The sequence below is a fragment of the Aptenodytes forsteri genome, unplaced genomic scaffold (assembly GCF_000699145.1).
Source record: "Aptenodytes forsteri isolate BGI_AS27 unplaced genomic scaffold, ASM69914v1 Scaffold72, whole genome shotgun sequence".
Classification (NCBI taxonomy): domain Eukaryota; kingdom Metazoa; phylum Chordata; class Aves; order Sphenisciformes; family Spheniscidae; genus Aptenodytes; species Aptenodytes forsteri.
Genome location: NW_008796193.1, coordinates 7,716,879 through 7,737,331, shown reverse-complemented (window position 1 = coordinate 7,737,331; position 20,453 = coordinate 7,716,879). Strand labels below are relative to the sequence as shown.

General features: G+C 43.4%; 1 protein-coding gene across 1 annotated transcript; it reads left to right on the top strand.

Moving 5' to 3' along the window:
* Positions 1 to 655: 655 nt before the first annotated feature.
* LAMP3 (lysosomal associated membrane protein 3) lies at positions 656 to 17,559 on the top strand. Its single transcript, XM_019474324.1, has 7 exons — positions 656 to 735; positions 5,270 to 5,793; positions 5,989 to 6,225; positions 7,681 to 7,803; positions 11,422 to 11,479; positions 13,532 to 13,699; positions 17,420 to 17,559. Exons 1-7 carry the CDS (start codon positions 690 to 692, stop codon positions 17,557 to 17,559), a joined length of 1,296 nt encoding a protein of 431 aa, XP_019329869.1. The 5' UTR covers positions 656 to 689.
* The last annotated feature ends 2,894 nt before the right edge of the window (positions 17,560 to 20,453 follow it).

Below are 20,453 nucleotides of genomic sequence, written 5' to 3'. Positions count from 1 at the left end.
CGGGACAGAGCTGGGTCATTGTTATTTGCTGAGGGTTGTGTTTGGACACAACGCTAATGGTGAGCCACCCCAGCCGATCCACCTTCAACAAGCTCAGTCCTTGGAGCAGGACTGAACCAGCCAGCAAAGGCTGCCGACAGTCCCCAACTGGGACCAGAGCCCGTTTGGGGCTTTGCTCAGCCCTATCTCGCTTTTAGCAGGCGCTCTGCAGAGATGGCTCAAGATTACACCTCTCTCTTCTGTGCCTTAACATAAGAGTTTGGCCCTGAAGAAAGTACTTTTTTAAAGAACACATGGGAAAGTAGTGATTTACAGGTCTTAAGTCTCCACCGGAGTATAGCTATGGTCTGCACTGAGTTATCAAAACAGGAGAGAGGAGCATGAAGCTTTAGGTGGCCTTGCAGAGCCCCAGGTCTCAGCTGCAGAGTGAGAGCCTGTCTTCCCCCCAGTTAAGCCTGCAGTCCTTTCTGTTTTCATTTTCTTTCCTAATCATCATTTATTTCCTTCTGTGGTAGTTTACAGACGAGAAGCGTTGGTCTGCCCCCCTCTCTCTCCACCTCCTTTCCAGCCATGTGACTGAGCACTCCCTGCATCAAGTGAAACTTCTCAGTCCCCAGGAAACCTTGATTTCCTTTCCACCCGCTCCACGGTAAGAAGCAGCATCTGTCAAACCTGCAGCTGTGCTGGCCATGGGAAGGAGCGCATGGCAGTTCGTCTTGCTAACCTTCGCCTGTGGTGAGTAGCATCCTCCATCATTTCTATCAGAAAAATGTGATAGACTATGCTGGTTTTGTTTCCTTGCAGTCAGGACAGCACCTAACAGACTGAGAACTTGAATAGTTTTGTTGCTAGCACTAAGGGTGCTTTTAATAAAGTCCCACTGCTAAGAAATAACTATAACTACATTTAATTGCAGAACGTATAGACTTAGTCTGATGTTTTCCTGTGTATTTTCCCTTGCACTCTGTGGTGACATAAGCTCTGACTGTGTGATGAAGTCAGCTCAAAATAGTATTAGAAGCAGGCTTTTTGGGGCTTGCTTTTCTTAATTAAAAATAATTCCCAGGCCAGCAGAACTGACTGAGGGTCTTGAGTGAGACAAGCAGAAGAAAAACTAAGGAAGCGTTGCTCGAGTCATTAATTTATCTGCATTGCGAGATGCAGAGCATGATCAGGAAAGCAAGAGTGAGGCGGGGGGCTTGGGGAAGGCGGAGGCAGGCTGGGGCTTAGCTCAACGACAAACCAGATCGAAGTCACTGTTCAATCCTTAATGCTGCTCTGTGAAAATCTGGGGAGCTAGCCTGGTCAAATACATGTCCCAGCATGTTAAGTCGTCCCTCAACGCTCGCAGCGGTACAAAATCTGCCAGGTGAAGAAGGACAGAGCACGATTTAATCTGTGTAATGGCTAAAGGTTTGAGCTTGCTAGTGGGGCGCTGGATTTCTGCAGTGTGTTTTGCCATCGGCATACAGGGATCACACAGGTAACAACCCCCATCTCCCTCCCAGCTCTACTGCGGCAGCGCAGTGAGCAGGGAAACAGCCCAGGGACTTGGCCAAAAGCGGCTCCTGCCATATCTGCTCTGCTTTCCCGCACCCGCTTCATATCCAGAGTCTGCTGAAGTAGCCCCAAAATGTATACACAAAAGGAAAGCAAGATCAGACTGAGAGAAATAACACTAATAACTTGGTGGTCAGCAAGGATCTTTTTGACCAGGAAGAACTTGTTTCCTCAGCTCCTTATCCATTTTTGATTGTTCCTTTAGTAATTTGTTGTCATGTTTTATTAGTGCCACAAAGTCAAGTCTTTCTGTGCATAGTTGCACAGAATAATGAATTAAACATAGTTAAAGTTTAAGGGATAAAGTCTGATGGGTTGGAGGTTTGAGAAACTGCTCCTGTGTTGGAGGGAAACTATGACAAATCTTGGTGCTTTTCCAGTTCCTCAAGGACTCAAACCAAAGCAGCCGGAGCCGGCGAGAGTGTTTTCAGTGATTGTAGGAGCTGGGTCAGGTTTTTGTGTCCACACAAAATCAGTCAGCTAAACACGAGCATTTCTTCTGGGCAGCATAAAGCAGAACAAACCTGCTGGGCTGCCAAGCAGCATGAGTGTGTGGTTAGACAAGAAGGAGAAAAAATCCCCAGCAAGAGTTGTTTTCACCCACCCCATTACAGGATGGCAGGCTGAGAAATGTCACAGCCAGATCACTGCACTGAGCGCTCCGCTTCCCACTGTAACACCTGGGAGCACAGCAGTGACGTTCCCTTGCTGGCGTTGACTGACCCTCCCTGGTCACCAAAGCATGAAAACAGGGTCTCCAGGCCCAGATTGGGGACAGCGAATTTCTGAGAGCTGCCCTGATCCTTTTCTGAGAATTTTGTTCTGATGCATTGCATGCATGGAGGCTTGCTGGGCAGAAATGCAACCCTTGGCACTTGTAACGCACAACTTTGAAGCCGAGGTGAGATGAGGGATTGCAGCTGCTTGCTCCAGGAGGATGCACCACAGGGAGCACACATCCCTTGAGCAAAATATTGGTCGTGTGAAGTTTTGAGATAGCCTCACAGAAAAAAGAAACAGAGACTAACAGGGGGAGGCAGAGCTGCAATTCGTTGTTGCTCTGTGGCCCCTTTTGCCGGCAGAGCCGTGAAAAGGGCTGCGGTGGGGGGAGTCGTGCAAGTGGCTCCTTTGCCAAGTTGTGCCAGGTTCCAAGAGGGGCAACGCTGCAGCGCCGAAGGAGATGTGGTGAAGCCTCCCAGGCCTTAGTTGGAGGGTAGGTCAGGCATCCCATGGGCCCTCCTGCCCCTTTGCACAGCAGAGCTACCGAACTACCTCCAACAACCACTCAAGAAGAGCCAAGACCATTCGGAGAGCAATCCTTACCCATCCCTGGGAGCTCACGTGGCCAAATGCCTTTTGAGAAGGTGACCCAAACCAACAGGTTTAGCAGCATGGCCAAGCCCCGACAGAGGGTCCAAAATGCTGGGGAGAGCCGTGGGAGGCTGGAGGAACGGTCTGGCAGGTCACCGGGTGAGCATGAGCCATGCATCACCCCAAAGCCATTTCTGACTTTACCCCTCAGTGACCCTGTCAGGCTGAACGTTTCTCTAGTGAGAAATAGTTAGGTTGAAATGACCTTTTGGGGAAAATGAAGTTTCATTTAAAAGCTATGGGTGGCATCCAAATGTTAGTGAAATAATGTTTCTCTCCATGTCTGTAAGAGAAGTGTTACCTGGTCAGTAATCGAAACCAATCTGTTAACTAAAAACTAAGAAGTACTGACTATTTAAGACTTGTGTAAATTTAAATACGGGTTGTTTTGCAATCTTATAGGGGAAAAAAGAGTCAAAATTGCAACTTCTTCTTTTTTGATTTTATCATGCTGATACACTTAGTTGCAACTACCTATAGCTGGTATACGGCAACTGCTCTGATTTTCCACTGGCATGCAGAGGAGATACGTTACCTGCTTTTCAGCTCTGCCAGCAGGTGTGGTAAAGTCTAGGGGAAAGTGCGAAAATGAACTGAAGTATCATATTAATTATGGCATTTTTAGTTTCCTTCTGATAAAATTCACAATCAGAGGGATCTGTCCTGTCATTTTTGTGGCTTTTCAACTGTATCAAGTTGCCCTTCTTTGATGATAACAGCTACGCTGGCAGTCAAGTATATTCTGTACAGCACAGAGGTGAAACCCAGGCAATTTTAGGAATATGGAGTATACATCTACACTTCTGCTCTTCTCTAGCATAGCCATTTTAAGGGAAAATTGAAGTGTGGGTTCAGATCTATACATCTGTTCTCATTTCTTTCATTTCGATCTTGAATTTGATTCAAAACCCAGTAGGTTTTATTATTCTGATGTAGTCTATATGTATCCTAAAATGGTAAGATTTTGTGAATTCAGCTGCTGTTGCAGTTCTCTGTTCATGATGAGTGAAAATAAATAAATGAAAGGAAGATGAGCTTGTGAGATTTCAGCCATTTCCACTCTGAATGTGCCTCTGGCCTTAATCGATCCTAAAATCCAAATCGCAGCAACCTGCCTGCCACAAAGCTTTGATACCGATTCATGAGAAATATATTTGGAAAAAACAGCATACAATAAACTTCTCAGACAATGTGTTGCGGTGTCCTCTGTGGAGCTGTACTGCTAGGAATATGAGCTGTCTTGGACTTCTGGGTCCCTTCTGTCTCCAAACTGGAGAATTCATCTCTGTCCTCCAGCTAATTTAGGCAGTAAAGCATTTAACTACACCTGAAGCTTCGTGCCCATCAAGGAATTCATATATCTCAGTGATTTATGATTTCTTTTAGCTTGACCTTGTCTTTACAGAGTCTTGTTGCATACTCACAATCAAAGACTCACGCAGAACAGTTGTGACCTTCATCTATGCTACAACGTACTTTTCCCACTTTTTCTTCACTTCGTTATTTACATTTAGGAGCCAGATATTTTCTTTCCAGTTCTGTAAGGGAAATGTTTCTGTAAATGTTATAAGATGGAAACATAATTTTGGTGCTGTGACTATTTTTAGATGTGGTCCAAAAAGCCCCTGGATGCTATACCCTGAAATTTGTTTCTCATTGCTGAAAGCCCATCGCTAAGAGGGCTGGTCTTTCGTAGTTTGGAGCATCCCATTGGGTACCTCCCAGGAGGAAGAACTTCAGGGTTCAAGATGGCATGGCTACAACAAAACCATAAATAAATATCTGGAATTTCCCTGTCTCCCAGACCGGTTTCCCAGACTGTTGTGATTCACTGTAAGACCATTACGCTGCCTCACTTCCTTCACACACACAAAATGTTCCCTTTCCCCATGCTTTGTTGGTAAGTAACCAACCACCCCTTCGCCTGTTACACCCACTTCATCTTCCTTAGACCTTGATAATTTGCTTCTAGCAAATCTTGCTGTACTACTGCCTGCAAGGGAATTCTTGTGCTGCATGGGGATTGTGCAAGGTGTGCTCATGCCTCCAGCATCCTCCGGCTTCTTCAGCCGTAAAAGCAGCGTGTGGGGAGCTGGGAGCCAATGTGCTTCCACTGCAATGGGTGTATTCAGAGGTGTGAAGACTGGGGGAGCGGTGAAAAGTTATGGATAGTCCTACAGCATGTCTGCTTTCACTCTCCTATCATGACTGGAGCCAAATGAAGAATAAAATTGTATCACCCATTTGATAACAAAATCAGTGCAGTTATGTTGCGGGTATCAACAGAAATGTTAACCATAAAGGTTTCTGGACTACTGACTTATTTGTTTCTTTGCAGCATTTTCCTCCTGCTTTGCTGAAGTGGCCCTGCGGGTCAAACTGTCTCCAGAAACCACATCCTTCCACCATACGGCTACTTCTGCTCAGCCACTTTCCCTTTATCATTCTTCACCCCATCAAGGCACCACAGTTCATTTTAACAGCACAGGCTCTCTTAAAACAACACCCATAAGCCATAGAACAACTGTGCAGACAACAGACCAGCGTCAGGTAACAACAGCACCAGGCCATCACACAACAGCCCAGGCGGGAGCAACCACCATACAAGTGACCGGCCAGAAATCTCCCACGGTGGTATCCACAACATCAGCAGACAACACAACTGCGGCTGATCAGGCTACAACCCAGGCAATGGAAACGGTTACGCCTGCAGTGAAGAACACAACTGTGCACCCTATGTCCTCAACCAAGCAAGCCAGAACACATGTGAGCACAGAAATGACAGCGGCAGCCACAAACACAACCATAAAGCATACAACACCAAATACACAAATGACAGCTGCAGCCACCACCATGCAAACTGTAAAGCCCACCACAGGGTCAGGAAATCAAACAACGGTGCCTAAAAGTCCAACAGCCACCTCAACCAAGCAAGCCAGAACACATGTGAGCACAGAAATGACAGCGGCAGCCACAAACACAACCATAAAGCATACAACACCAAATACACAAATGACAGCTGCAGCCACCACCATGCAAACTGTAAACCCACCACAGGGGTCAGGAAATCAAACAACGGTGCCTAAAAGTCCAACAGCCACAGCCATGACCAACACAACAACCATTCGTCCAGGGACTCAAACAACCATCCCATCTACTACGATGACATTGAGACCCACTCTTGCACCGCGGCCTTCTCCCATCCCCACTGGCACATACACCATTTCCAGTGGGAACGGGACCTGCATCAAAGCAGTCATGGGTTTGCAACTGATGGCTCAAAATACACAGACGGTGAGGTGGAAGCACTACAAGGCTGAGCTTTGTAACGACTATTTCTTCATTAGCTGGAATTTTTTCTTCTTCTTTCAAAGCAATTTTCACAAGTTAGCTTGTATGATAAAAATAAGTGGTTTGCTACCAGTCCAAGGCCTTTTCTATGCCACAGCAGATGAGATGCTGTACTTTGGCTTGTATGATGATGTCAGTGGGACGTATGGGTGCTTTCTTATTTCAGCGATCTATCTGTGCTAGCAATACTTGGGAGGGCAGGTCAGGCTTCAGTGTTATTTGTGTTTCCCAGAATGGGAGACTAGTTAAAATCTGAATTGACTTCAGTGAAGGCCTTGACATTGCGAGTTGCAATGAAAGCAAGAAATTGTCAACTCTCAGACTTGGATTCAGAGGTGGGTTGTCTTGATGCTGACACGTGGAGATTTTAGGATCACAGGAACTGCCAGGCTGGGTCAGAGCAGGGGAGCTGGTACCCTCTCCTAGCAGTGATCCACTGTGAATGATTCAGCACAAGATGTCATAAAACCCAAAATGGTGTTTATGTCCCTCAGAATTAAGGTTTTGTAACCTCCATTAATACAGTATGTGGGGTTACATCCTCAGGCTCTGGAGTTCATATGCCTTGAGCCATCCCCATTAGAAATCCAAATATTCTTGCCTTCAGTCTGAATATTTCTAACATGGGATAAGTATCTAACGTTGGTGAAAGTAATTTTCATAGAATTATAGAACCATTTAGGTTGGAAAAGACCCTTAAGATCATTGAGTCTAACTGTAAACCTAACACTGCCAAGTTCACCACTAAACCATGTCCCTAAGTACCACATCTACACATCTTTTATCCCTTGTCCTGTCCGAAGCCAGGCAGGAAGCATTGTTCCCAACCTCACCAGACCACAGTGAGATGTTTATTACAAAAGGTGTGTATGAGATGAGACCGAAGGAGCCAAACTGTGTATTCAGGGCCCCAGAGCTCTCCTTTCAGGCTACAACGTGGGTTGGCTGATGCTAGGGATGAACTGTGCAGGACATGAGGAGGAGGCCAATACAAGGATACAAGGAGCAACACGCCTAAGCCAATCTAACCTCTGTCTTGATCTTTCCTCTGCCTTCAGGCACAAGTTCCCACTGCTCCCTTTTTTTAAATTACCACTGGTGTTCATCTGACCCTGCTCTGAATCATATCAGTTCACTGAATGAGCAGAAAATGATTATCTTCTGCCAGCTTAACACACTGGAACAGCTTGGTGCTGTGTTAGACAAGGGCTAGTGCTGGTTTTCTAGCGGGGAATGACGCCTGCAGCCAGCGATTAGACTGCCACTGCCGCTGCCCTGTTCATTCAGCCACACAGAGCCTGTCTGAAAAAAAAAGGCAGCTATAAATCTCCATGTGTTTCTTATTAAGTTTTTCCCTCCTCTTCAGCAGCAGCCTTGCAATGTCTCTTCTCTCCACAGAAGCAGACGGAGTACACGACTGTCGACCCCAATGCAACACAGACATCTGGCAGCTGTGGGATGGTGCAGTCTGAGCTGAACATAACTTTCAGTGGAGGGTTTATAAACTTCATCTTTGTAAAGGTAATTGTTGCATTTAGAGGTGTCTTGGTTTCAGCTGGACTAGGTTTTTGACTAGGATGAAAATTAACTCTATCCCAGCTGAAACCAGAACAAGAGGGAAGGAGTGTTCAGGATTGGGGAGCTGGAACTCAGGCTGCCTTTGATGCAGCTTATGCTGTGGGAAAAGGCATTTCATTCATCCCTATGCTAGTTTTTCACTGGTATATAAGGCATTATTACTCCTGTCCTTCCCAAGAGGAACCATGGATTAATTCAGGTTGCAAAAGACCTTTGAAGGCCACCTGGTCCAATCCCCTGCTCAGGGCAGGGCTAAGTTCAATGTCAGATCAGGTCTTGGCTATTTGAACTTTGAGTTTGGAAAGGTTCGTATGTGCGATGAAGGGTAAGTACAGTGCCTTGCCATCCTTTGATACAAAGTCCTAGAGAACAGTGTTAAAGCTACCAGTCTAGCAACACAAAGTCTAGAAATAGCCCCAAACAGAATCTGCATCTCATTTTTACATAGGTAAAAATCTAGTGGGAGGGAAGACAGGTCTGCTGTTTGCATTGGAGCAGGACAGAGGGAATGGGTTTGGGACTGGAGTCCCTGGGCAGGAACAAGGTGTGTGTGCCTGGAGCTCTGACTCACACTATCGAGTTGCTCTTACGAAATGGTGTCTCAGGGACCACCTGAATGCAGGTGAGATTAGCCATTTGCTTCCCATAAATGCCAAGTATCACAACTGCCCAGCCAAAAGCCAGCTGTGGTTGTTAAATCCAAAGGGCAGCCTATGCAGTTGTAAGTGCTCAGGAGCCACGGCCCATCCACAGCTGAAGGGGCCTAATTTCATCTAATTTCTGAGTGGAAAAATCCAAACAAGTGAACTACAACAACAAAATTGTTGATAAGTGCTCTTAAAATGCACCACACCAGGGAGACTTATAAGTACACACAGAAACTTGGGCAAGAGAGAGGCCCTGCTTACATAGTGGAAAATGAGCTTTCTTTTTGACAACACAAAGTCTAGAAATAGCCCCAAACAGAATCTGCATCTCATTTTTACATAGGTAAAAATCTAGTGGGAGGGAAGCCAGGTTTGACATTTTTGACATTGCATCTATTGATACCACGTTCCCCACTGGGACCACATCGTATGTGGATGAGGCTTTAACATAAGCTACCAAGAGCGCTGCTGCTATTATAACCACAGGAGAAAATTGCTGAGTGCAGCCATCCTCTTGCTTCCTCAGACATTTACACGGTTTACACATTTTGGGAGGCAGCACGCAGTACTATTTATCTGGAAGCTAAAAAGGGCTGGGTGATGATGCCAGCAGGGCTAAAGACAGAAGTTAATACTGTGTATAAAGTCATTAATGGGCAGGGAGGAATACGGCACGGGTTGGATCCCATCAAACTCTGACTGAGTGTAACATGCATTAAGGCCATGTCCTGGAGCTCCATAACAGTACAGAGCTGCATCTGGCCATCGCTGCTGATCTGTGTCCTTCAATTAATCAAGCCAAAATGTCAATCTTACAGCCTGGTTCCAAGCTCAAATTAGTGACAATTAAGAAAAGTACAAATGGTTAATCAGTCATTTCCATAGAAAGTCCAAGAGGCAACAGCAAATTATACCACGCCTGGGTCATTAACGCCTGAGCAGAGAAAAGATATCAATTAATAATCACCTTGATTTTAGTTTACGGCAAAAAGTTGTCTAAAAGCTACAGAGGTAAAGTGAGGTTAAAAATCAAGGAGCTGTTTTAAAACAAACGATCAGTTCAGACCATGAGTGTTTGCTTTAAACGTATGCTTCCTGCAACAAGGGGAGCATTTTCTGTGTTACAAGGATCCTTAGAAAAAGTCTGGTGATTCAAGTACCCATGAAAGCCCCAGCTCGCAGCAGTGCTAAGGAGAGTGATGTGAACCTTTAGGAGGTACTTGACCTGTCTTGCCCTGAAAAAGGTGGTTATTGGCACAGCATTAGACAATCCTCCCTTCATTTAAAGATAAGCCTCAAGAGCACAGCAGGGCTCGGCTTAGACTTCTTTGAAATTCAAGTCAATAAGAAATCATTTTGCTGCTGGTTTTTGTGTTTGGCCCCCACAGCCTCTCTAACTGCTTTGAACCAGGAGTGCTCCAGCGATGGCACTTCTGATTTTCACTGGTAAAAGAGGAGCTGGATCAGGCCCGAGGGCTGCGGTGCTGGTGTGGGGTAGTGGGAGGTGAGCGGCTGGCTCAGTACTCACCACTGCCAGCTGCTTTTTGCAAAGAACTTGAAAAAAGGAAGTTTTGTAACCAACCCACAAGATGTGAAGTAGGAGCAGGTGTTTTCCCCAAGCAAAGTTATTAACTGTAGCCAAACAGAATATAGCGCTGCAGCCAAAAAAAAGGGTAATATTTGACCTATTTATGTCTTTAAGTAGGAATAATGCTGAGAACCTCTTCTCTGGTGTACTTCTTTCTTAAACTGTCCCAATCCATCCTACCAGCTTTTAAACTGCATAATGTTAAAACTGGGTGCACAGGAGACATTCATGTCTGCTGCCATTTATCCACCAGCTGCACTCACCAGTCCCCGTGTGCTCACAGCTGGAATTAAAATGAATAGTAGGGCTGCTACATAAAGACTCACATTATATTCCAACACTGCTACCAGGGAAAAGCTCCTAGGGCTGGCTCTCACTTTGTGACAGTCCTGGGGAGGACAGCGTTCAGCTTGCACCAGGCTTTTAGGGCACATGCAGGCAAGACAGTCAGCTGGAAATTTTGCTCTATGCTGTTTTACCAGGTGCTTTCCATGTCAGCAGTCTGTAGGCATATGAAAAAAAACAGCCAGCACCGACGGTGTCTGCAGGGTGGAAAGAACAGTTATTTCCACCCTACACAGACACATCCAGGTTGCTGTTTCCTCATTTATAGTGACTGCTGTTGGCAGACAAAATAAGAAATGAGTGGTACTAACATGAGATGAGCTCCTGGCTCTCAGCTTGTTGCTGACTTCTAGTTCAAAACAACGATGAACACAGAAGCACGGCTGCTTTTTGCAGTTTGCTCACGCGAAGGGCATCTATGCATAAAGTGCACTGCAGTGCCAAGAGTCCCAAGTACTTCTAAAGGTGTCAGCTTAGGTCCTGCAAACAGTCAGAGTGCAGGTCAGCGTGGATGAGTTCAGTGCAGGATTACTCATGAGACCACTGTAGGGACTCTCAATGAAAGCAGAACAGATGAATAAAAATAAATTGGCCTTATCACATGCCTGTTAATTTGTGCAATGTATAATATTTGCTTAACTCCCTCCTACTTTTGGTTACCACAAGTATCACACAAATGTCTAGCTTAAGCAGTGTGTGCAAAATCACACCTGCATGGTCCAGTTTCACAGACCTGAGCAGAATTGGTGATGTAGCTGAGGTTGCTGCATTACACCAGCTTCTTACCTATTAGATGGAGTGATTTGGAAAAGAAAAAGCAATAAATCCAAGCAAGTTGGTTCTTGGGTCTTGAAGGTGATGCTTTAAAATGTGTTTCTTTGGGAAATTCTTTGTGACCATTTTGCTGTGGTGAACTGTATTTATTTTTTTTTCCACAAATATGAGGATGTATTATGAATAAAGATATATCTTCTTTTGCAGCAAGCTCCAATGTACTATGTCAGTAAAATTGAGAGCAGATTACAGTTATCTTCTGAAGGTCAGTGATTTTACATTGTCTTAATTTTATATCAAACTGTGCTGGGTGTGTGATAGGCTTTCATATCTTTAAAACACTGAATTTTGCAAATTATGTATTTTATCAGGCTTTCAACACATCATTCACCTAAATCTTACGGCATGAAAATGGAAGAGAAGGGACTGGGCTGCAGTTTCATCAGAATTGTTCAATTTTCCTTTTGTCCTCAAAAACTTTCCCTGCCTTTCATTACTCTTTCAGAATAGAGATTACTTCAAACCCAAATTTAATATACAAAACAGTCTTTAAAGTTTTTATGTGCAACCACACAAAAATGCTGTGAATCCAGTTCAGTTGCATGCATCTTTCCAGTCTAATACGCAAACTAAATGGATACAGTATCTGGGTCATGGAAATGCAGAGCTGGATCCAGATTTCAAATACACCAATATGGAGAGGAGGCATGTCTGACATGTTGATTTGGCAAAAATAAGAACTGGACACAGGCTGAGGTTCTTAAAACTATGCTGAAATCCTAGACCTTGTCTGTGCTCTTCTCTAGCGATCGGATTTTCTTTTTCTTATATAGCCCTGCTTCTCGCCATTTGAACAGTCAGGAGCTGCCCCAGATGCTACCTTCCAAGAAATGCTAAGAGAACATCATTTAGGTCAAAGAGAAAAATTCTGAGCCACCACTTCAGATTTTCTCTGACATTAATTTTGCACAAATTCTTCCTAATTTATCAAATCTGTGACAGGTTAACGACTATATTATGTCACTTCTCTGCTTGTTACTCATAAGTATTTGGATTGACCTTTGTCCCCGAAAGAAGAAAAACAAATCAGGAGCTTGACCAGGTGTGTCCTAATTTTTCTTCTCACCGATGAGCACTTTTATTAACTCAAGTGGAGCCTATTCTGATCTACAGCAATTAAAGTAAAAGAAAAGCTGATCCAGAGGACACGTCTGCTAGGGATGTTCTCAGTCTAGATGATCAGAGTTTTCCTGTGCATTGCTAAGTGCAAATTGCAGCAAACACAAACTAATCGGCTTAATCATAAGTTTTAAAATCTTCAAATATACTTTGAATCCTCCACAGTGGTGCTGGCAAGAGACTTTGTTCTCCCCGGCTGTTTGTTACAGCCTCTGTGCCAGATGTTGTCATTTCACAGTCCACCAGCAGTATTTTTGCAGTGAGCAAGCCTGTATCTTTTTCTAAGATAAAAATTACTGAATTAACTGTATCAGTACACACTGGTGTACTGATTTAGACTGAAGAGGACCAGGGGTATGCTGGCAGATGTGGTCGAGATACAGTGATGCAGAGTTGGTGATGTGGATGATTTTGTCTTAAACTGGTATATCTGCTTTCAAAGGAGGGTATGCATCCAGGACATGCCCAGGCTACAAGATCTTTTCATGCCTTGAACTTGAGCCATATTTTCCATAAAGTACTGTGACACTGAAATATGTTTAAAAACATATTTAATACATAAAGCAATACAGACTAGATATGTCAAATTCCCATGCTAGAGATGGTATCTCTGTTTTGTCTGGAAATAGCCATGCTGGAGACCTAAGATAGTTGTCTGCTCCTGCGAGAATCCTAACCCCCTCTTGCAGACTCAGATTGTTAAAATATGAAGCAGCATCTGAAATTTTAGCCACTTTTTCAGACCCAAGCTCAGCTGAGTTGCCCATTGATAATTAAAGCACTCATTTAAACATGGAAGAAATGTAACTGATACATTATGGGGAAAATGTAGAATCATAGAATCACAGAATAGTTTGGGTTGGAAGGGACCTTTAGAGGTCATCTAGTCCAACCCCCCTGCAATGGGCAGGGACATCTTCAACTAGATCAGGTTGCTCAAAGCCCCGTCCAACCTGATCTTGAATGTTTCCAGGGATGGGGCATCTACCACCTCTCTGGGCAACCTGTTGTCCATGCTTTAGTCACATCTGTGACTGCTGCTCTGCCAAAGCACCGGGGATCCTCCATTTTATCTCAGAAAGATGTTGGTTCCAACAGAGTTAGTGCAGATTCTCATTTGTCTCTCTATGGCCTCCAGGTATGCTTTACTATGCAGCCATACATGAGAAGCTGTTTACAACAAAGCTGGGGAATTCCTTTAAGTGTGCCAGCAAGCAAACCTTCAGCTTGGAGAAGAACTTCCAGCTACTCTTCGTTAATATGCAGCTGCAGGCATTTGATATTGTTGGTAACCAGTTTGGAAAAGGTAAGTAGAAAGGATACCTTTTCCACCCTTCCAAGATCTACATGTCAGCATTCTGCTAGCCTGAGGTATCTCCTTCTGCTAGATTATAACCATACACATGCGGTGATCCTATTACAGCTATAGCACAATCACAGCAATTTGTAATAGCTCCCAAATACTGTAACCTGCCTGCTGTTGTATTCTCACCCTTTTCTGAGTCATTTTCAACACACTGCTAATACCTATGGAAGACGGAAAAGTACCTTTCCCTCCTATATTCAATACCTTCTGTTTCACCTTCTCATTAAAAATGTTCAACTCTACAGCCACCATTTTATTCTTCACCCGTTTTCTCCCAGAGCAAGCAGAAGTGTGTTCACCACCACTGCATTGCCCAAACCCCTAATATGTACAGTTCAGTTCAAGGTCACTGTTCCTGACATAGTCAGATTTTAGCTATTTTGAAAGGCTCTTGACACTCATGATGTCCCACAGCTGCAGCAGCAAAACTGCCAACTAATAAGGCATATTTGTGAATGCAGGATGATAGTTTCAGAGCAGCTGTGCCTAGACATGATGAAATGCACTCCTGAGGAGAAGCACAATTGGCATGCTCCATAGTTTCAGAATTAAATGTGACGCTTATCTCTGCAATTTGTCTTTTCTTGAGTACAGCCACAAAGAGGCAACCATGTAGCTTAGTAAAAGACAGAGACAGGCCAGTACTGACTCCCCTGGTCCCTGGATTGCCCACACTGGGAGAATGTATTGAGGCTCATCACAACTTCTTCCCTACACCCACACCTGGGGTTCCTTCCGCAGGGAAATGAGATGTTGTCATCCTTGTTTGTTGTCCAGCGATGCAGCCAGGACCTGGCCGGGGTGTGGGGTCCAGGACTGCTGGGTGCACCAGGAAACTCCCATGTCCCACAGTATGGACACTCTCACGGTCTGCTGCCTTACTTCTTATGAGATGCATGAAAGATCCTACAAAAAGCAGAGAGGTGGACTAGATGGTACCCTGTGGTCTCTTTCAAATTGTACATCTTCACATTTCTGTGGGGAATCACCCCCCTCCTCTCAGGGTGTTTCCATACAAGAACTCAGGTAGACAGATAGGCTTATCAGCTCTCCAGCCCTTCATATGCACTAATAAAACATCTCCTTCTTCCAACATTTGACTTTCTGCGTGCTTACAAAATATTGCCCGTGTATTCTTCTTTTTACTTTAGATCTGTCTTTTGGCTCAGTTTGGCTTTGGTTGACTGATTCTTCTTTTGTTAGCTCAATATTTTGGCTGCCCTTCTTATTCTAAAAGGAATTATAATGGGAAACAACATCTGGGGCTTTTTTAAGACATGGACTTTTTTTTTTATATACTTTAAGTTGCTAAAAGCCACACTGAGAATCCAATCTATGCTCTCATTCTCATGAAGATTTTTTTCATAGGATAAAACCAAGCTGCAACAACTCATAGGATCCCACCTGGTCCCCAAATTCCCATTTGAATTTGTACAATGAATGAGTTCAGATATGGCTTTTGGTATGGCGTCACCTCTAGCAGAGACAGAGCTTAGAAAGACTCTCTCTCTCCCCCCAAGGTCAGGCTAATCTCTGCTAATCAATACCATATACAAAATTAATTAGTTTTGCTGTTAATCAAAGGGCTGAGAAAGCAGCTACCACCTCTGAAATCATTCCCCAGGGGCCATGAAATAGTTATGAAACTGTTACGTACTTCTGCTGTGTATGCAGATTTTGAAAGACAAAATCCCCAGTGAAGGAATGACTCTATACACATCACCAGCCTCCTCCCCTCAGGTTTCTCAATACTGGTAGTTTCACTTCTGTTGATCCTGATTTGCTTATCTTTAAAGGGGGAAGAAAAAGAAAACATTAATGATCTCTGGTTTCAAGTTCCTTACAATTTTGTACAGACTGCAGCAGCGTTACAATAGCTTGGCCTGTTTGAGTCTGGAAAGCTGTAAAGGTGTCTCCTGAACTGCACTTCAGTATATCAGAAACAATTCCTAGAGTTCATAGCCCAAGGTTTTGTCAAAGCGAAATGGCCAATTCAAACATCTCTGGCGTTTGCAATACTCAAATACAAATAATTTTCAGCTCACTTCCTTAACAGCAGGTTGCATTAATCAGACAAAGCTTTTAAAAGGCAGCATCTAGTGGAATGCTGATGCCTTTGGCTTTGTGGCATTGCATCACATGAAATGACCATCTGGATGAGAGGAGAAGAGGATCAGATTTTGGGGAGAGCTGCGTGGAGGCTCTGGAGCTGTGACATGATGTCATGCACTCCACATGCTCCCTGGGCTAACTGCCTGCCGTTGGCGTAAAGACTCCCATTGGGGAAAAGCCCAAGCTAAGCTACTATCTGTGCCAGCATAGTCATCAGAATTAGACAATAACAACAGAGGCCTTTGTCTTAGAGCGCTGTCGAAATCTGCCTTGCAATAGTCACAAGAAATGAAAGAGGTAGAGGCTGTTGGATCTCTCTTAAACCTTAGGTATAAATTGGATTCACTGCTAAGCTGTGATATACTTTGGGGTTTAGCTGATCAAGCTACCCTACTTAGACGATAGTTTGCTACTCAGATGCTACTCAGAGCATCATGCCAGAGGTCTTTCTTTCCCTGGAGCCCAAGGAAAGACGATTCCTATAGATCAGACAGAAGATGTAGGTCTGATCCAATTCTGGGATAACACATTAGTGATCATTCCCAGACCTTCCCTTCACTCCAGGGCTACACTTGTTGTATTGTGACTTTGAGACTGATCCTGCCATTGTTAGTTGGGTAAATATTCCATTTATGTCAGTGACCCAGATGGTGCAGTCTCGCCATAGGGAAGCCGCCAATTTACCCCAATCTTGAAGTTCATTTTTACATAATAAGTTTTCATTTAATCAGAAGATGACCTGAATATTCATTTGGGTAGGGACTGGCTTAGGAAGTCAGGATTTGGCCTCTCTGTAGCTAAGAGGTATGTTTGGAGTGAATATATCGTTGGATGGTTCTTAAAAGATACTATTTGTGTCAAAACCTTTTCTGATATCATCATACGTACAATAAAATTACAATGGTACTGCTAAAGCAACCCCCTGGACTAAGTCCAAGGCTTCTGCCTTCATAATCTCTTGATGTTCTGAGTTAGCCACAATTATCCACAAATATTCTGAATTAAACACAGAGAACAATTAGAATTTGATTTTTCTTAGGAAACACTGACTTAGCTAGGATCCTTGCTGTGCTAATGATGTCCTGGACTATGGGCTCCCGTCTCTGGCCTGATACTTTTTACTGGGCAGAAGCAATTAGGTGCCACATAGGAGCAGTTTTTGTCTGTGCAGGATGTGTCTTGCTCTTTATTTTGAGCCTTGCACTTTGTAGTGTGATGCTCCACATCTGCTACCAGCAAGAAAAATCTCCTGCTGTGTATGTACTGATCTTGATGGTAAAACAATTACTGTGGACATGGAAGAGCAGAGTCATTCTCCAGTGAAGCATGTAGCTATTTCGAAAGGGGCAAGTATAGTTTTCTTGAGATAAGATTCACCACAGATAAAAATGTATTAACTATAGCTCAGGAAAAAGAAAGAAAGAAAAAAGGAAACAAGGTTTTGAGAACTTCTGGCTTGTATTTGCTAACTTTTCTGGAATATAGATGTATAGTCTAGGAGTACGGTGTTCTGCTGTAATACATTCTCTGATCTCCTTTTACTTTCAGAAGAAGAATGTTTTCCTGATAAAAACAGCAAAGCAGCTCCCATCGCGGTGGGGCTGAGTATCCTGGGATTGTTTGTCATTGTGTTTGCCACATTCCTGATTTCCAGAAGAAAGCCGCATAGAGGATACGAACGTATCTGAGGTGCCCTTGTACTTCCAAATGTGCGTAGCAAGTAGAGAAGTTACAGGAGTTTTAGCTTCTACCTGGCAATCTCATTGCCCTGAAGACATATTTTTAAGTGGGATGACACCATGTGTTTAAAGCTAATGAATATTTCTGGAAGCGATTTCTTTAAGGTGGGAAGGAGAGAACTCACACCATCTACTTTAGGCTATTTTTAGCATCTAATTTAGATGTAGTCCAGAGGACCAAAGTGAGGAGCCTAAATTGTTTATATTATCAACAAAGGAGGCAATTCAGACCACCTAAGTCAGATGCCTAAAAATAGCTTAAAGCGGACAGTATCACTATCCCCCAGAAAATCCATCAGGTTTCTTGAAGATGGCATTTAGATTTATTAAAATAGATGAGTCCAGTGATACGACCTTCAAGTGAATAAACCAGAGGTCCACAGTTACAGACAACCCTGTTAAATCACAGCTCAGTGGAAGCCTTGTGGGAACATTGTGTATGCTGAAGTCTCAGGGCAAGTGTAAGTGACTTCCATTCATAAGCAAGTTCTCACCTGTCCTGTAAATATCAGGGTTACATTTCATAAGTTCTTGTTTTTTCCTACTAAGCCCTTCGGAAGAACACAGTGGTCATATGTGACTCTCACTCTAGAGGCAGTATTTTTAGAAAATTTTCTAGTTTCCAGTGACTGTGTATGCAAATAAGAGAAGATTACCCAACTGAGGTCATACAGGGTCTGCCCGACCAGTAGGTTCCAAAATTATCACTTGTCATTGCTTGTCTCAGCCCTGCTGCAAAGATGTCTGAGCTTCTTGCCAATAATTCTTGAACTGCATAGAGCACAGCACATTAGAGCAGTCTGATGTTGGTAAGTTTATCCTGAAGTGTGATGTTGTAAACTGCACAATTCAGGAGCTGATTGACAGGCAGCTGAGATGCCTGTGCAGCGGAACTAGGCAGGCAGTAACTCCATCCATCTGCCACACCAGGCCAAGCCATCCCACTTGTCGATGGGCGCTCAAGGCACAGCATCCCTTTGCCACATGTTTGCAACACAACGTGGAAAAAGCTAACATGAGGGTCTGAAAGCACTGTGACACATGGGCCGGTGCCGAGGATGCCAGTGCAATAGATGGGGACTGGGGTGAATGCTTGATAAATTCAAGGAGCTTAATATTTTGCGGTCTTGTGAGAGCTCATGAATCACCCACTTCCTATTCAGACGTGGACCTGTTACAGTGACTGCCACTGAACTCAATAACTGTCCCTCCACGGAGATGGCAGCACTGTGATCTCTCTTAATCTGGGAAGATACCACGCTCACTGAAAATGCCAGGGATTAAGTGGCCACAATTGTGGCAGACCTACACAAAGCCCATGAGTAAATGGAAATCCACTGATGCTGTATGTTCAAGACTTCGGTGGGAACTAAAAGCTTGCACAGGCCTTGGACAAACTCTCTTTGTTGTAACAAGGAAAATCTCCTTGTCACGAAAGATTTACAAAGCTAAACATATGCACAAACGTGCACATACACACACAGACGTGCACACACCACATACAAATCTGTTCACTGCAGCAAAATACATCAAAATGGTAAGAAATTATATATAAAAACATTTACAGAAGAGAAAATAATATTAAATAAGAGCACATTTCTCCCTTAGGAGTTTAAGTTTAAGTTTAAGTCATTAGGTAATAACTTAAATTCTACCAATAAAAGTTTTGCCTGGAAAAGGACTGTGGAAGGGCACCCATTAAACAAAAGAAAGACTGAAGTTATCTGCAAAAATGCCTTGTTGTTAGTTTAATCTGGATCTAAACAAAATAGAGATGCTGGGAGATAATTTAATTCCATTAATAATGGCCCAAATCCTGAGCAATTATTAATGGTGATGAAACTTCACTGGATTTTCACTGGGTAAAACTGATGATACTATCTTGTGAGTTTAATTTCCTTTAAGTATTTTTAAAATAGTTTTGATATTTTACTAGTATTTAACCATTGAGAGTTTACTTATTTAAATCAAGAAAGTAAAGAAATCCTTCCATTCCATGAATTACTAGAAGATGCTGGTCTGTGTCAAGTAGAAACATGGTCATACTGTTCCATAATTGACATAATATGTAGCTGTGGAAGTAATTAACAGTCTCCAGAAATGTTCCCTTTGGGTCTGAATGAACCAATAAATAAGAAAGATAAAGACAATTTTGAAGCACTTTTGGAGAAGCATAAGACGGAAGTCAGAACCAGCTGTGAGCAAGGGAGGCAGTTCAATACGATTATAAGGTAAAGTAGCACAAGAAACAGAATACCAAACTTTCAAACCTTTAATACAGATACAGTGATTTGAACTGTATTCAGTTGAATACAAACTGAAATTGGAGTGTTTGGATTATTATTTTGTAAAAGGCTCCGGCGCTGTTAATATTGCTTAGTGAACTTTATCTAGATTATTTTCACCCTTCCTCCTTTCCCCCCTGGTTAGTGGACAAGCAGCCCACTGAACTCAGTGGCATTGTTCAGGCCCTGGGATTAGTAAGATCCCTCTAGTTCTCAGGGTTAGTTAATACTATTAACCTGTTGTTTAGAAAGCAGATTTTTATACTTGATTAAAGCAATCACATTTTTTGAAAACAAGAGAATTGACGAGGTGTCCAGCAGGAAAGGTAAATATATGGAAGAGCTTCCATTCGAAAATGACCCTAAGTATGCAATAGTGATGTTATCATCCCAAACTGTTACATGTGGACATTTTAACAATAAACACTGCCTAAAAAGCTCAGCCCCGCACATGATCTGAGCCTAAGCCATTCTGACTAGTGATCAATAGACATCTTTCCTGTTCAAAACTTAGTCCTGTTTCACATGTTCTTTGGATTGTTGGGTTGCGTGATCTGT

What these genes read in the sequence shown, in the direction of transcription:
- LAMP3 (XM_019474324.1), top strand. Translation starts at nt 690, where the DNA reads ATGGGAAGGAGCGCATGGCAGTTCGTCTTGCTAACCTTCGCCTGTG. An exon ending in TGGCTCAAAATACACAGACG is followed by an intron (nt 6,226 to 7,680) that starts GTGAGGTGGAAG and finishes TTCTCTCCACAG; the next exon opens with AAGCAGACGGAGTACACGAC. An exon ending in TAAACTTCATCTTTGTAAAG is followed by an intron (nt 7,804 to 11,421) that starts GTAATTGTTGCA and finishes CTTCTTTTGCAG; the next exon opens with CAAGCTCCAATGTACTATGT.